The sequence below is a fragment of the Epargyreus clarus genome, unplaced genomic scaffold, assembly GCF_041222505.1.
Source record: "Epargyreus clarus isolate Ecla_fem2 unplaced genomic scaffold, WU_Ecla_fem_2.2 ptg000026l, whole genome shotgun sequence".
In the NCBI taxonomy this organism is placed as follows: Eukaryota; Metazoa; Arthropoda; class Insecta; order Lepidoptera; family Hesperiidae; genus Epargyreus; species Epargyreus clarus.
In genome coordinates, this window is record NW_027332233.1 from 3,999,137 (window position 1) to 4,016,880 (window position 17,744).

At 34.5% G+C, this 17,744-nt stretch overlaps 1 protein-coding gene across 1 annotated transcript in view; it reads right to left on the reverse strand.

Moving 5' to 3' along the window:
• corn (microtubule-binding protein cornetto) overlaps positions 1 to 14,700 on the reverse strand; it is a 28,870-nt gene extending 14,170 nt beyond the window's left edge. The window contains exon 1 of the mRNA XM_073087771.1: positions 14,393 to 14,700. Coding sequence (XP_072943872.1) covers positions 14,393 to 14,615 — 223 coding nt within the window. The 5' untranslated portion in view covers positions 14,616 to 14,700. The remainder of the gene's footprint in view (positions 1 to 14,392) is intronic.
• Between the last annotated feature and the right edge of the window lie 3,044 nt (positions 14,701 to 17,744).

Genomic DNA, 17,744 nt, shown 5'->3' on the forward strand with positions numbered 1-17,744 from the left:
TGGCCTTATGGCGCATAGACTTTTACGGGAAAAGTGCACGAAAGATTATTGATATGAAAAATAAATTCAGATGTATCTTACTATCAGACATTCTATGGCTAACTCGGCGTATGTAGGTGTGTACCTATATCGAGGGGAAAGGTTACATACTACGTATATAATTTTAAATAGCTTACGATTAGGGCAACTATGAGTTTAAGCTCTAAGAATTAAGCATTATCTCAAAAGTTATTAAGATTTATTTTATGAATAAAAAATAAAGAAAACGTGGACGCAAAATAGACTAATAAGCTTATTAACATAGAACTGTATAACATAGAACATAGACCTGTTTAAGTTAGAAATAAATAAATTCATCCAAAATTTTTGTGGCTTTTATAAACCAACCAAAAGCTCTTATTTTAGTTAAGTTAATGCGACCCCATTTGGCGTGCAGCTATACATCCACTGTACAAAATATATTCCTTAAACTGGAGATGCTTGGCGAGTCTCCATGCGAGAGCATCAGTTCACAGGCGTAGTAAAATGGTTGCATTGCGTATGTAGGTCAATGCATTCTCCATTACTGTATATTATTCATACGTGTCAAACAACATAGTCTGTACGTAGCATACAAGAGTTCTCACGATTAAAACCTCATATACCTACATCGGTAATCATGCCTACCTTTGAGTTTCTTGTAAGACGCTTACTTGTACATATTTGTGGTTTATTCCAGTGAGACTTCACGAGCAAGTAATATGAAATGTTAATAATGAAATGCAACGTGTACAAACTAAAAATGGATTACTAGCCAGGTAGGTGCTTTTTAGGATTAATGAGATTGCAGGCCCAGCTTTTACTCCCGAAAGCTCACCTCTGCAAAAAAGTCAAATGTTTTATGGGTATTCCATAATTACTTAATTTTTAATTAGAGACAAAATCCCACGTTTGAGCTTTCTAATCCAAGATTGAATTAATCTTCCCACTTTTCTGCACTAGTCTTCACCATAGTTAACAGGTAAAACTATGGCTAAAGTCTGAGGGAACCCTTAATTGTTGATGGACTGCACTATTAAATAAAGCTTTTTCAGCTTCACTATCCGTTTATACAACTAAACTGCATGCCAATTTGCTATCTTGGTCATACACAAAACCTTGTAGAAAATAAATAGAAATTTCGTATCAAAATAATACCTCGATAACCTATTCTTGCTTCAAGTACATATCGATATCCTTTCTCCTGATAATAATCGTTAATGGATTGATATGTTTTGCATAACAGCGTAATAAATCAACGTTCTATTTTATCTATGAAAATAACAGTGGTCTATCAGCGTATTATAAATAGGTAATACTTATATAGTTATTATTATTACTGTGTAAAGTGTATAGTATAAAATAGGTAAGCTAAACACGTTTCACTGCGTTACAAATTATTATATGCAATAAAAAGTTTTTCGAGAACCAAAATCTTTAAAACTCAATATTGACCGGTAGAAACATATTCAGGTCAATATTGAGTTGATATTGGGTTGTTACCCATCATCAAATTTTAAATCGGTACAAGTTTTAATAAACTTTTTTATTTTTAAAAACAATGTTTTAGGAAATCAAATATGTACTAAACAGAGCTTTGTTTGTATGCTATATATATTACTGCTCAAGTCCTAGATTGCTCGAAAATTAGGTCACCAAAGAGACCGTTTGTTGAACAAAGACATAAAGGAAAATGTATGAAACATTTCCCAGAAAATCTTGAGTATTATATTATCCAAGTACTTAAGAGTAAAGAGTCTTGGCCTAAAATAAACAGGCTGTTCACGGTTCACACGATACTGAGCAAGCAGCCGCTGACATATTGACACGGCGTGAGTAACTGTTGACGTGGCGACGGCTAATATTTTGCGGAGGTAGCGACAAGCACTATTTACATTATGCTTGTGAAGTTTATCTTGGGACTATAAGATCTTTTTATAATACAGGAGCAGCAGACAAGCATACAGTCCAAGATGGTAAGTGGCTACTGCTCATCTGTATTTTTTTATGATAACAGACAGCAAATAGATTGGCGGATTAATACGGAGCAACTACTAGTTATAACTATTAATGGAACATAAATAATTCCTTGAAGTATACTGGGGTAACTAACCAAATAGGAAATCTCCTAGGATTGGTCACAGATGCAACGTTGCAACCTTTGGCTGCAACACTTATATGGCTCACTGATGGGCACTAGTCTCTCTCTAGAATTGGAGGACACAGAAAATGCTTTACGAAAATTCTTTAATAAGGATCGGGCTGACAACAAGTTATTCATTCTACATTTTACTTATCAGTTTTACAATCTTTGACTACTAGTATTGCATCCTGTATAACTTATTTTTAGAACAAAGTCTCTTAGGATAAAACACATTGAATATATATAAATAAAATTATATCACATTTGGGTGGTCTCTGATGTCGCTACTAGACATCACTTAGATAGCTGACGTTTATAAACCTGTTGGCAACTAATAGAAAAAGCTTCAAAGGTGATAGATTGCGTTTTTCCTACAGGTGGGGATTGATGAGAATTGCATAAATTGCAGTCTTCTTGTAGCCTTACCTAATAATTTCTTATTAGCAGGAAACCAGTTAGCAGCAGTCATTTGCATTAACGCCGCTGTTATGTGCTGGGAAATTAATAGGAACAGGTATGTGAGTATGTCGTGTATAATATAGCATGTAGCATAAAGTATTATGTTATGTTACTTCCAGTGTGTTGTGTTACGATACGGATCTTGTTACATATTTTGCACGTAAGGAATTGTTCAAGTACTTAACTAGTTACTTTGCATAGTTAATGGAGCTTTATGGAGTAGAGTAGATACCGATTTTATAACCGGTTGTAACCGGAAATAATTTAAAATGCCCTCGAAAACATGTAAACATGTCCAAAATTTGTATCTAACGGTTCCATTCAATGACCGACCGCACTTTGAGTTACTGAATTTGGCTGATTGCTTGCACTTTAGCGATGCCACAAACCGATAACCGCTTTAGGAAGCGCTTATTGAAATATCTTATTAAAGTGGTTGCACAAATTACAGTTTTAATGCATAGCTCAAGAATGCACAATTAAGTTCCGGGCTAGGAATTCGCCTGGCACTCAAAGGCTGTGATGAGGACACAGAAATGTTAATTTTCGCGTGTGAGCTTATTGACGTCATACCACGTACTAGGTGAAATACAAATAGTTGGCCAGGCTCGTGAGCAAGTTTATTATGCGGTAAAACTACTCCCGGTAATTACATTACACTCATTTGATACAAATGGGGCGCTGGTCGAGATTTATGCACAAAATCTTAATATAAACCCGCAAAAAGTATGTCTTATAGCCATTTATTACTGCGGGTACGTCAGCGGACGATTTAAATCTTAGATAGTACAAAATGGGAGCGGGTGGAGCTGCAGGCATAAAAACTATAATTGTTTATGTACAAAAAAGAGGCAACGTACGCAAGCTCGTCGAAACGTGACTTCATGAGAGGCAGTGTCGAGTTTGAAGTTATTTCGGGACGCAGCTATAAAAGGATGCATAAAAAAGTGACTGCGAAGGTAATAACTAAATAAATGTGTATATTAAACTCGTTCGAGCGTCTGCTTTTCTAATTCTGTCAATTCCATGTGACGGCAAACAAGGCAAGGTCGTTGCACCATTCCCATGAGTGAAGCGGGGTCGATGTGTGCCGGATATGTGGACTGCGAATATGCTGTTTACACGTCCAGTAATAGTTTCTATACGACGTGCTAATATGATTTTCAAACACATTAATAAATTTGCGTTGATAAGACTTAGTCATTTACTTCTTTTATAACGGTGACAACATTTCTTAAGTATTCGATACTGATTGAAATAAATTGATATGTTTACCTACAAATTGCTTAAAAGAAAATGATCCTTCACCGCTTTAAATGTAAACATAGGGAACATTATTTTTGTGCATCTTTTAAGTATTAAGGCTCTTGTGGCAAATCAGTCAATCCACCAGCATTATGTTTGTTTGAGTATAAGTTTGAAACCTTCGATCAATTTGAAATACGTTGTTTGATAAACAAATGTCAGGTAAATCTGACCCAATTCAGATGTTCATTCAGAATTCAGAAAGACAAAGGGGTTTATATCCGTTTTTATTTCATCGCGATAGACTCACTCTATCGTATTTTTTAAAAACAGGTCGCAGGCGGGAAGCAAATAGCATTTAACACATTTTTGCTACTCTATAATTGCCAAAATAAACGCGAATTGAGAAATTCCCTCGTTTGGGAAGTCAGTTAAAAAGGACACAGTGCTATAATATGTTATTTATGAGCGGCCTATGACGACCCCGAGGTATTTAATAGCGTTCACATGAAGTAACAGTAGCTACTGGGCGGGGCGGTGTCCCACAGGGCTTGGCGCTTGCCATTAGAATGACAGGCGACTACGTCCTGTCCAGACCATTATTGCATTTAGGCGTGTGATATGTTTTATAAATAATATATTTACAATACATAGTGGTTTTATTGATAAGCTAGAAGTTTCCTTCGGAGGTGTGATTGATCATCATCCTTCGGAGGTGTGAAGAGTCTCATTGCGAAAATAACTACAGTATCTACACACAAACTTTATAATAAATACCGAGGGGTTCCTTCCCATTTTTCAGTTGAAGATATAATCATGCAGAATTCCCACGAAACAGAAATTGTACGATCGGAGAAAAGTAGAGACTTCCTTGTGATTTCGCTGAATATAATATTATCCTGTTTCTCCTAAGGCGTTCGGAGAAATGAAGTCATCAAAGTAAGTTGAAACGCTCAGAAACCAAAAACTTTGTATAAAAGGCAATAGGATATTGAGCAAATGTCTTATATGACTTAAAATAAATACCCATGAAAAGATAAGGTTTAAGGGACTATGCGGAAAAGAGGTAAGAGATGTACTTATATAAATTAGCAGATTTGCATGCAGTACCCAGGTACATACTCGTACATTTAAATTTATTGTTATATTCAAGCTCAAAATAATACACGACGACAAGGTTAAATTACTCACTGTACATTAACTTAGGTATTCTATAGAGTTCATTGACTATCTAAAAAAAGCATTGTAATTTTCAAATTACTTATTTTCACTTAAATAGACATGTCATAGATTTAATCAATAAAATGAAATACCCATATTATTAAATCTAATACAATTTTCATTGTATGCGGTAACCTTTTCCTAGAGTTTTCATAAAAACTTAATAACAAACTTTTTGTATTCGGTCTATTCGCTGAACATGATATAAAAACAGAATGCAACATCGCTGGGAGTCTATTGTGATCGGTCTACGAACTGTCTGCCAGGGATGTATGCAGCTCCGTAACCGTAACCGAAACTATTGGGTATCCGATATAAAATATATCCGAAACTGTAACCGAATCAGATATAAAGGTTTCGAATAATTTCGGATAAGGGCGCAGTCTATATGACACACTATTATGAAAAGTTTTCGTCCGAGCAAGTCGACGTTGTTCAGTTACTTTACAAATAAAATCAAATCATTACCTATTTGTATTTTCTTACTTAAGATTCCTTAACAATCTCGTATCCGTTACCATTCCATATATATATCCAGTATATATCCAGTAGTTTCGATTTTCATATTCGAAGCCGATATTTTTTAACCGACTCCAAAAAGGAGGTGGATATAATAGATCCGTCCGTATCCAGATCCGAAACATCATATCTATACATCCTTACTGTCTACGTCTGTTCTATCTGCGTATCTATTATGTATTATTACATTGTAAAGTGGGAGAAACCATGGTTGGACTGCACTATTGATACTATTATTTCCCTGCCTTGTGTAAGCATCGTAGCCATTCGTAGCGTTGATGCGTTGATTTGAAGGGCAGTTAGGTTGACATACTTTCAACATTACAAGCCCCCCTCTGATATAGCAACGTGTTACATTTATATATGAAACTAATATTATTAAGAGGAAAACTTTGTTTGTTTGTTTGATTGTAATGAATAGGCTCAAAAACTACTGGACCGATTTTAAAAAATCTTTCACCATTCGAAAGCTACATTAGGCTACAAAGGCTAAAACATAGGCTATACTTTATATGAAATATATTTGATAAATAGATTTTGAGGCGGTACAAAGTTTTCCGGGTCATCTAGTGTTAAATAAAATAGGACTTGTTATTTACGGCCATGGGCTGCACGATACATTGACGGAACTCATGTTGATCTCAGTAAATTCAAACAAAAACGTATACATTTAAACAAAAGTGGTAATGTCTAGCTGCCTATAAAAATCTATAAGTAGAGTTGGTAGCTATGGAAAAAGGGCAGGTTTTTTGCAGTCGCTTCTAACTGCACGGCTGCCCTTGAAGAATTCGCCTCGTGTGTTGACGCCTGTCTTACTATATCCCACACAAAGGGACACAGCTGCACGAGCACTTCAGATAAACGGCAGATATTTTATTTTTTTATTTCTTTACTCGAAAGAACCACAGAGTATTATGTTTTACCATCTGCAAAACACAACTTACCAAAATTAATTGACCGAGCGAGTGGAACTCACACATTTTCATTTATTTTTTATTTTTAGTATTTAAGTAAAATAGAAGTAAATGCATTGTGAAAATTTGAACTGTCTACAGTTTAACTATGTAAAGCGAAAATCTTCAAAAAGAGGTTTTTGGTTTGGCGACCCCATTTATGCCCATTTACTTTTTTTATTTTTTTAATATTTGTTAACATTACCACCGCTATACAATATACATACTCTGTTAGAAATTTCAAGTGTCTACCCATTACGGTTCAAGAGATAGAGCCCTGTAACAGAACGACAGATGGCGGAGACTTAGGCTTCCATTTTCACTCTTCGGGTACGGATCCCTAAAAATGGCTCTCTAACAGGTGTTATTGTTACATTATCACGTATTGTGATAGCCAACAATAAGTCTGACAGCGCGGCTTTCATTAACAGCAGACGGGCGCGACCGGACGTGGGGGTCGACGGTACGGATGAGCACCTCCTGGCAGGCATGATGAGATAATACAAACCAAATTACATCTATTAAACAACTAAAATGCAAAAGATGTATCTCTATAAATATATATCTTTGTTTTTTTAATATACGTAATATAGGAGTAGCAGACGAGCATGCAGTCGACCTGATAAGTGGCTACTGGCGCCCATCTGTAATCAGATAAGATTACATTCCTACCCGAGATCGGCTACATGCACCGTTACCACTGAGGGCTAAGCTGAAACGCTTTAGAAGAGTCTGTCTTCCATATGTAATTTCAAAATACTACTGCCTATAAATTTATGCAAGCATGTTTGTCTTTTTTGCATATTTGTCTTTGTTCGTCTGTAAGGCTATTCTTGGAAACTACCGATTTATATGGAATTCCCACCTTTATTTACAAATTTTTATCCTGATAATGAATAAGGACATCCGCGAAAAAACAGCGTACGAGGGATAATATGGTGGTGATATAATGAATAATAATGTATTTTATAAAGCAGTTGAAATTTTAATGAGTTAAAATCGGAAGCAACATAGGTATATCAAAATTTAAGTTCTAATGTATAAGAATGTTAATCAAATTATATTGAAATATTGTTAATTATGCCTTCTTACTAAAACATAGATTAGTAAAGATTACTCAATTCTAACAAGAAAATGTAACCAAATTTGACAATTGAATTTGTCGTTGTCATCTATTATCGTGTTTAAAAAATGTAGTTTTTAGAGCATTTACGAATGAAACGACATTACTTTTTGAACCGTACTTTTTCTTCGATTTTGTCTTTTTGCACCACTTAACTGCACATGTCGGCATTGTTCCGCGTAAATTACACTATGACAGCCATTAAATGGCTTCCATCAATTACAAGGCGATGAGATATCTATATTTATCTATGTACTAAAAACGTTATAATAATCATCTTAACTCATCAAATTTGTTACTACTCGTATTCCCTATTGTTATCATATCCAATAATTTTGTTTATTTGTAGTTAGAACAGATGGGAGCGACCGGACGTGAGGGATTGACAGGATGGTCAGTACTGAAGCGATGGTACTATAACGGGAAAATTGCAAAAATGCACCTATTTATGGCTCTTATACTTCGAATACCTAACTCTTTCATTTATGTGTTTTAGCTATGAAATTAGCAAAGTATGCGTCTTGAATTTTATACACATTGCCATCATTAAATCGACTTAATAATAAAATCGCAAGGCTTACATGTGCATACATAGATTTTTTTAGAATTTACTAATACAGTGCATATTAAATTTTAGGTATTACCGAATTAGTAAACAATTTATCCCAAACATCCCAAAAAACTATTGTTTATAAATTCATCTGCGGGATACAAACATTTGTTTTTGTGGAAACAGTTTGTAAAAACGAAAATAGGGATACCATAATTATAACATTTAGAGCCTTTATAAACAGTTGACGTAAAACAATTTACCATATTAACTTAAACCCACTAATGTCAAGTTGCTTTATTTAGTTATAACTTAAAACCCGCTATTGTACAATAAATTTATTAACAATTTAACGAGCGCTAATGGCCGAGATCGAGTTGAAAAGATAAACCGTAGAATAGAATAAATACTCTTTTCATTTAGTAAGCACAATTAACTCGTAAATGACCTATTTTCTCGGTAAATAATGGTATCTTTCTGAATATTTTGTTCTGTACACAATAGAGTATAGATACTTCACAGGGTTCTACATGAGACGTTATTTTCACACCACTTATTTCTGTAATTCAACAATGCGTTCGTCTAAAGTAGCCGTAATTAGGAAGTCAGTTTAATGTATATAAAATAGTCTGTACGTACCTTTTCTGTAAAGGTAACACGCAAAAATATAACTTTTTGTAATGCACTAAAATAACTTAAGTTAGATAAATCTATCTAATTATCCACAAAAGACGGAATTATGACATTTTCAATGGTATGAAAAAATTATCAAACTTCGATCTTTGGGAGGCAAAACATTGGATAGATCGATTATTAAGAACGAACGATTAGATAAGAGATTTACATTTAATTTTGTAATACAGTTCGACATAGAATAACATTTTCTATCAACATTAAGGGTGAAGCAAAAAATCGAATCTAGTTCATATCACGCTTGCCTGATTGAATTTTTGGTTCAGTAAATATTGAAATCGAATATCGGGTCTACGCAAAGGTTAAACACGAGGCAATGAAAGGTTACAGAGATAAAGGTGAAATTAAAGAGCAAATTGTCAAAATATGTCGAATGTTATCTACACCGATAAATAAAGTTCAAGTTATATATTGTAACTTAACAAGTGCAGTTTGTTTTGTAATATATTGATTTTATTCTTGTAAATTGTGAGCTAGACAGAATACCATAGAATCGATTAAAACGGTTTATTACCGGCAAATAGATGTGTGTATCGCACAGGGACTTTAAATTTTAGGATCACACGTACAAATGGAAATAAAAATTCGACAAATTACCTTGTCTTTAGGGACGTCGGTTAAAACCTGCGAAAGGGAAAATACTAACGAAGCGGAACCGTGTGGAGTTGCCTATAGATAATTTTATTTTCCCACGTTTTTTAAACGTTATTTAAAAGTGGAATTTTGTATCATTCCCTCATTTCATATCAGCCGATGAAAGAAATGCGACAAGGATTAGACAACACATTAAATACGATAACAATTCATAATATTCGTAATATATGTCTAGAAATTACCACAAGGAAAAAGTAGATTAGCATAAGATAAAGCGATGGATTTTTCCAAAAGCACAGCAATAAATTCCATTCCTTTGTCCATTTTCATAATGTTTTTGGAATTCATTACACTGTGTTTGGGGATTGCAAATGTCCTACTTTCTTAGGGTTGATTATTATATAATGCTATATCATAAAACCAGAACTAAAAGTACAAAGTCACAGGATATTAAAGTATAAAAAACATTTGTACTAAGAAACTCCTAATTTATCAGTGTAACATGTAAGTAGGTACCTATACTTCATTTCCATTTATAGATTGTATACAAATTTTATTGAATATAAAGTATAGCACAGCAAAGACCAACTCATTAATCAAAGACAAAAAAAAATAAACTGGGACTTAATAAACCGTGTTTTGTAGATGTATTAAACTAGGGCAAATCGGGAATGACCCGGTTGTACAGCAACCCTAGCCACGCTCCCGGTCCGCCCTCGGTCGCGCCCCTGCCAGCCGCCCGCGCCTTCGAACCCCGCGAGATTATTTGGCACGCCGACAAAATGACATTACGAATTAACATTTATTTTGTAGACCGCTCCTACGCTAATTACAAAGGCACAAAGCTTAACTTTTATTGTAATATAGGAGTAGCGGACGAACGTGGGCTGCACGTTCGTCTGATCGTAAGTAGAGATGGGCAGAGGGTTTAAACCCATCGGGAATAAACCGGGTTTTTACCCGGTCGTTGGGAAGAAATAGGGTTTAAACCCGAAAATGGGTTTTTATTCGGGTATTTACTATTTTCACGCATATCTATCCTTTTTTAAGCGCAATTATTACTTCGATGATGGTACTGTACTAAATATGGACTGTAAAAAAACATTTACAGCGCCAAAAATGCCATTTTATCACGCCATTATAGATGCAGACTTAAGTAAGAAGTCAATTAGCGTATGCCTTTGATGCAAATCTCAAACGATGTCCACGTCCCGTTGTTATTCTAGAATATAATATCCTGTGGCCCCTATAACAATAAATACTAATAATAAAGAAACATTTTTCAGCATATTTCGCTTTATCTATTGAACCGTAATACGTAGACAGTTCAAATTTTCACAAGACATTTACTTCTATGGTTGCTATGAAAAAATATATGTCGTCCTCTGACTACAGTATACAAAATATTTATTATAGGGTGCAATTTTGAAGTGAGCCTTCAAGACTAAATCCTAAACTATAAGGATCAGCTAAAAAAGCTGAAGAGAGTTACGAGGCCGATATTGTGAAAAACTAAACTGCATTAGTTTTGCAAAATATCAATTTTCCTTTAGTTTGTCATATATTACTACTTTCTAGAATTTGACCCTTGTGTGATTTTTTTTTTGATACAGGGTGTGATTTTTTTTAAATGAACTCGTTCGATTCCCCGATTTTCGAAAAAATCTAATGATGCAGTTTTAGTTTTTATCACAATTTACCTCGTAACTCCTTTCAGTTTTTTTTCAAACTCCTATCTATTAAAAAATCACACTTAGGTATTTTAGACAAATATAACGACACCTTAACTGTCGAAATTTATCTAACCAGATCCGAATGTATTAAAAAGATTTACAAACATACAAAATATGCGCAAAAAACATAACCGTTCCGTGGCAGTCGGGTAAAAAAGTAGGTAAAACCTCAAAAATAACATTAAAAAATGTAAAAACGTTGAAAATACCGTAGAAACTTCTAGTACATCTATTCAATAAATATTTGAACTATTTTAAAAACTGTCTACAGATTTTATGAAATCATTTTTAAATACCCGAATAAATACCCTGTGGGAGGGTATAAACGGGTATTTATCGGGTTTAAACCCAGTACTGGGTTTAAACCGGGTGTTTTGCCCATCTCTAATCGTAAGATTAGATTCTTACCTAATGTCGGCTACAGATGCGCGACTACCCCTGGGGACTAAGCTGGAATACCTCAGAAATGTATGTCTCCTATACCACACCCTTCAAACCAAAACACAGCAGCGCTGAACATTGCTGTTATTAGGCAGAAATAGCGGTGATGCCATTGAAGTACAGTTACAGACGGTTCGACCACCTTATAAATAACTAAAAAACCTTAAAAGATATTAGAATTACCCCTTTTAAATTAAAACATCAAAACCACCTATCCAGGTTTAATATGAGCTCTCTTAAAACCCTAAAGTTATTTTCACTGCATGAGTTAGCACTTAAATTTCTAACCCTTTCATGTTAAAGGGGATGTCAAATAAGAGTCCTTACTGTCACGAAATTCATTCCATATTATTTTTCAATTCGATCATTATAAAAGTGACAGACTACTTTGCATATTCAGAAAGAAGACGCTTGCATAGTTCTAGGTTTTTGATTCTGTTTTTCATCCAAAATAGGAAAAATGTACGAAATGAATCCCAGTTTCCTCATAGACATAAAAAAATTGCTCCGCCTTTCGAATTGTATATCATGCTGCAAAATTTCAACATGTCACACTAACAACTTTGTAACACGGTTCGTTTATTTCATTGGGTGAAGTCGGGCCCACGGGAGCATGCGAAACGGCGGCAGATTCACCCAAAAATCAATACGAATTTTCGTAAAAACGTCCGACGAAAGCCTTACCGGGACAATCTTACAGAAACAGTTCACAGAATAAGTATGCAAGCGCAAGACAAGCGAAAATAGAAAAAAAACTTTTAAAATATTTTATTTTTGTCATAATGCAGAGATGGATCTTTTAGAAAATGTAAGCTGTTATTTTTTGTTTCCACCTTGTCGGAAGATAACAATCGCGTCGTCGAGACCTAAGCTAGCAATAAAGTTACGAGCTATGAAGTTTGGAGTACGATGCTTGACGATTTTGTTCCTTATAGCTTTCTTGATTACATTTGACTGATATCTAAACTAAATTATATGTTATTAAGTAAGAAAACACTAGAATGAAGGGAAATTATCCAGATCCGGTAATCATATCAAGTAATTGAGCTCAGCAATCAAAAATATAGGTAATGTAATTGTTATTTATTGAAAGGTATATTACGGAGTTTCCCTGCTAATGATTCCTAATCAAAACACCTTCAAAATAATGATACACTGAAGTTATGAGTGATGCATTTTTTGATGAGGAAAATAATAGAAAAGATATATTATTCAACAAAAAATCTCCTAGAATACATTGCAATATTAAATAAAACAGAAAGATATCCATTATGAAAGAAATGTTTCAAATAATCGCAATTCGCATATGCCCCTTACGTTGTCACAATACCCTCTTTGTATATTGTTCTTTCCCTATTTCAGACAAAAATTGTAATAATTGGATAAAGTAACACAAAATCAATCCTTGTAAAGGGCAACATTTGTGTATCGAACTGACAACTATCAACAGTTTTATTATTCGAGCAAACACCGTCTCCCCCACAAACGCCACCCTCGTATTATTTCGTCTACGGTTTGCGAGACGGGAATGTTAAAATTGCCATTGATTTTTCGAAAACACACACGTGCTTTGCAAGTTGAGCACAACTTTATTTTTACAAAATCAGCCTAAGCAAGCCCGAACGAAGATTTGAAACGTCACAAAGGATAAAAAATATGGGCGTGTAATAAAAGCGTATAGAGTATCAAGTTCTTAAAATTCATTTGTTTGTTTAGTGAACGCAACAAGGCTTTAATTTGCGGATATCTTGTAATAGATTAAGTACTTACTTATGATAAGTAACTCATAAGTACCAATTATACTTTTTTACACCTTATATGGTTGGTTTGGAAAGATTTCACTACAAATAAAGATAATAATCCACGAACGGCAGCTAAATGTCAACAAATTAAAGCAATTACTGCTCCAAACGGCGAAATAAGTAATGTATTTCCAGGAGAAATTGTCTCGCATGACGGTACAAAGATATTAATAACGAAAATAAATTCAGGAAGTCAAGCGTCGAACGTAAACAGGCCCGTCTATAACAATAAACAACGGACGAATAAAAAAACTTTAAAAGGTTTCAGAGATCCAAAAAGAAAAACTTAATTTTCGTTTTGTGCTATGAGTTAATTTCCATGACGCTGAAAACGATTATTTGGAACGAATATTTATTGATACAGTAATGATAAACACAAAAAATGTTAAGTAAATATAGTTATTTTGAAAGATAACTCACGGAAGTCGAAGAAGAACGGCGTTTTGAGTGTATCCAGTATGGTGTAAACATCCATACAGAAATTCCCAAGGAGCAGATAAAACACCTGTCGTTATCACAATCAATCAGGTAATGCCAGCGAAAATCGAAGCATGTCGCATATAAGAAACAATTTCAAGATAACGCATTATCATTTGTCCCTCGATAGCATTAATTATATTGTACCTAATCTAAATATTTTTCATATCTACACATCTTATATAAGAAAATCTATGAAACCTAAATAGATTTAATTTTTTATCTGAATGCAATAAAGAAATGGTTCAACTTTTCAAACATACTAGAAACTCTCAGGAAGTTTTACAAATAAATCAAATGTATATAATGTATACAAGTTTGTTTATATTATGCTTATTTCGGTTAACTGTTTAAAAAACATGACATCCACTTGACTGTTATTAAATAAATCAACACAAAAAATGACGTTGAGTTCAAATACCTTGAACAGTCGACAGCAGTTGTCGAAATAAAGCCGAATTCACGAGGGGCACTTCAGTAAATTCACTTATCACTTTATGATTCTCAACGTTCAAAATTAACTGGGACTTAGTTTGAGAAGCGGCAAACGCAGACACGTTAATATTGGAGACGGGCGCGGATGAAACTGTTGAACGGTTGAACGAAACCGGCGCGATCGGGAGGGGTGCGGCGTGACACACCATGTGCAGCTAAACCAACTACTGCCCATACACGTCCGTTCACTAATAATCGCACACAAGTAAACGACATACTTTATTTTGCAAGGTTATAATAGTTAGCCCCACAGTGATAATCAGTTTGCAGCCGAGTTGCTAAGGCGAATAAAAATATGTGGGGTTCAAGCTAGCTTACACACAAGTGGACGAGGTCTTGAATTAGTTCGTTTCTCAAAGGAAGGGAAGACGTTGGCAATTCTGAAGTGACAGCTGCGACATGTGTTTAACACTTGTACGGCTAGATGAGGCCGATTAAGCGAATTTCTTATAAACAGGGTTAATTTAGAGAATTAAGTAGTTGACCGTGTGACATAAATGTGTTGTAAGGTTACAGTTATTAGCTTGAGATAGAATATTTAATTGGAATAGCGACCGTTTTTTTAAACCTTACTCGTGAAGCAGTTTCAAGCATTTTAAAGCCTTGATAAATAGTAACATAAAAGCGAAAGACTTAAGTAGATCTCAACCCAAACAATGATAATATTCCATAATGTTTCCAATATGATTATTTATCGACAAGATTACGGTATTTCTAGACAATGTAGTTAGTAGCGTAATTTATTTAAATTACATTTAATGAGTAGTTACGATTGGTTATTTTGAACTGTTATAAAAACTTCATAAATTGAGATTGGATAACGGAACCAATGATCGCCTCGCAGTGATCAAATTTTAAAAGAAGAGCTCACAAATGCGGATATAGCATAAACATGAGAATATTTCAAAAAACATATACATATATAAAAATATGTAATTAGAAAATTTGAAATATATAAATCAATTCTTATTTTATAATCTTAATCTTAATACTGTAGACACAACACGACACGACATTAAATTAGATTTCGAAGTAGACATAAAATGGATAAACGTGTTACTAGATAAATCCATCAGACCGTGATTTCAGGAGATTTAGTCCATACTCCGTATCGTACATCGATTGAATCGCGATGCTTATTGGCAATTCGTCTCGCTACGGAGGCAGGTTGCGTGCCAGCGAAGAATCACCGGATCCGTACAACCAGGTGGCATTTACGATTTGCCGGTACGAATTATTTGCGTATTACGTCTACTTAGAACGTTTTCTGCTTCGTTATTTGTACCGTTCGTCGATAACCCATTACTGTGCCACTGCTGGACGCAGGTCTCCTCTCAGAGTGAGAGAGAGTCATAGTCCACCGCGCTGGCTCTACTTCGTCACACACCCTCTGTGATTTTTTTTTTCTATAGTACTGATTTTACATAACTTTGACAACTTTTTTCTATTGAATTCTGAGACGTCCAGGCTTTTCACGATGATTTCCTTCACCGTTGAAGTGATAATTCATTTTCAATACGCACATAATTTTGAAAAAATAAACAGTGGTGTCTGGTATTTGAACCTCGGACCCTCCGAATGAAAGGCCGAATTTACTGCTATTGCCATCTCAATCACAGGACCCACCCATTCGATTCTGTTATACTATTGATTCATAAAACATTTCTGACAACATCTGTTTTCTCAAGCATCGCGCATTCATTAATAAGGGAACATAACGAGCTTATTAAAACAGTAGAAGTTAAATTATGATTAATGGTGATACCTCGTTAATTGTATGTAGTTAGTGTTTAGTACAGAGAACACGGCAACTTGCTATTATGGTAATAAATTGACCCTGAGAAATGTGGCAAGGCTTCACAAAGATATTCCGCTACTATTGTCTAAATTGAATGCTGAAGCTGTGTGGAATAGAAAGTTATGTCCGGATAAAGTACGTTAATAATTATTATAATCTAAAATCTTCTGGTAGTTGCGTTAAACGCATATTAAACTGCATATCAAACGTCCTGCATCTCCATCTATAAATGACATCGAAAATGTGTCAAATATGTACCTAAGAGTGGAGGAAAATTTCTTAGTAACGATAGCTTATAGAAAGTCTTATTCTATCAGTGCTGTTTCATTTCATTATCAAATCATCAATTCACTTCCAATCTAATTCCATTATTATTAATTTAGTATCAACTATTTCTTCACTAATACTAATTAAATTTATGAGTGAGGTAGTATTGTCTACGGATAGGTAGTTTTATAATAAGTAATTACAATTTAAAGTTACATTAAAATGTAATTTTATTAATCCAACATTACAGCATATTCAGATTTATTCATAGAAATATACTGAAATAATTATGTACTTCACTTTACCATACCCCACATTCACATGAAAATATGTGTAAAAGTATAAGATTTTAAAAAGCGTTTAAAATACCAGCAAAGCGATGAAAATTATTGTGTCTAAAATACCTATACGCTTATCTCATAAATGCTTTCATATGAAGCAAACTGAGATTGTTGGCTTACTTTACCCGAACCTCGAAAATTCTCCGAGCTTACCGAGTACTTGACAACAGCCTTCGTTAGACAAACTTGATAACGTCTAAGAAGTCTGAAGTCCATTGTTTTCTTTTCTACTTTTTGCCCAGTACTTTTATTTTATGCCTACATCTTTTTATGAGTGCTAAATTTAAAACAAACTACTTAGTAGAAGAATGTTATTTCAGTATTATCATTAAGTATCTGCTAATATATTTTTCACGTAAAGATCGGGCGTATTAAATCATTAATGAAATCCATTAAATATTATAATTACAGGCAATCTACTATAAAACATGTAGCTATGTGCAATATACTACCGTCTAACTACTATGGGCAGCCTTGACATCACCGAGTAAAGATTTTCATATTTATAATGTTGACTTATTTTAAGGGATTTTTTCTATGTATGAATCATACTTTGTCTCTCAGACCTGTGTCTCTCAAACCATAGTATAAACTAAATCACGTTGATATATGACATAACAGGCGACTAGACTAGCGCCTAGCTACTAGTCATAACAGGAACCCGATACCCGTGGAGCGGGCTGACTGTTCCGCTTGGTGCCTCGGTGGATCTGGTTGCAGTACAAGTGCCATGGCTTGACCATGCCGGGTCAGTGGGCGCAATGACGCGGATGCAGTCTTATAAAAATGTAGGTTTAGTGTCTTAGGTGTAAGGTTGCCTGGTACAAAAGGGGGACATGTGCCACTTTTTGATATGATGTCTTCCCGTTCTG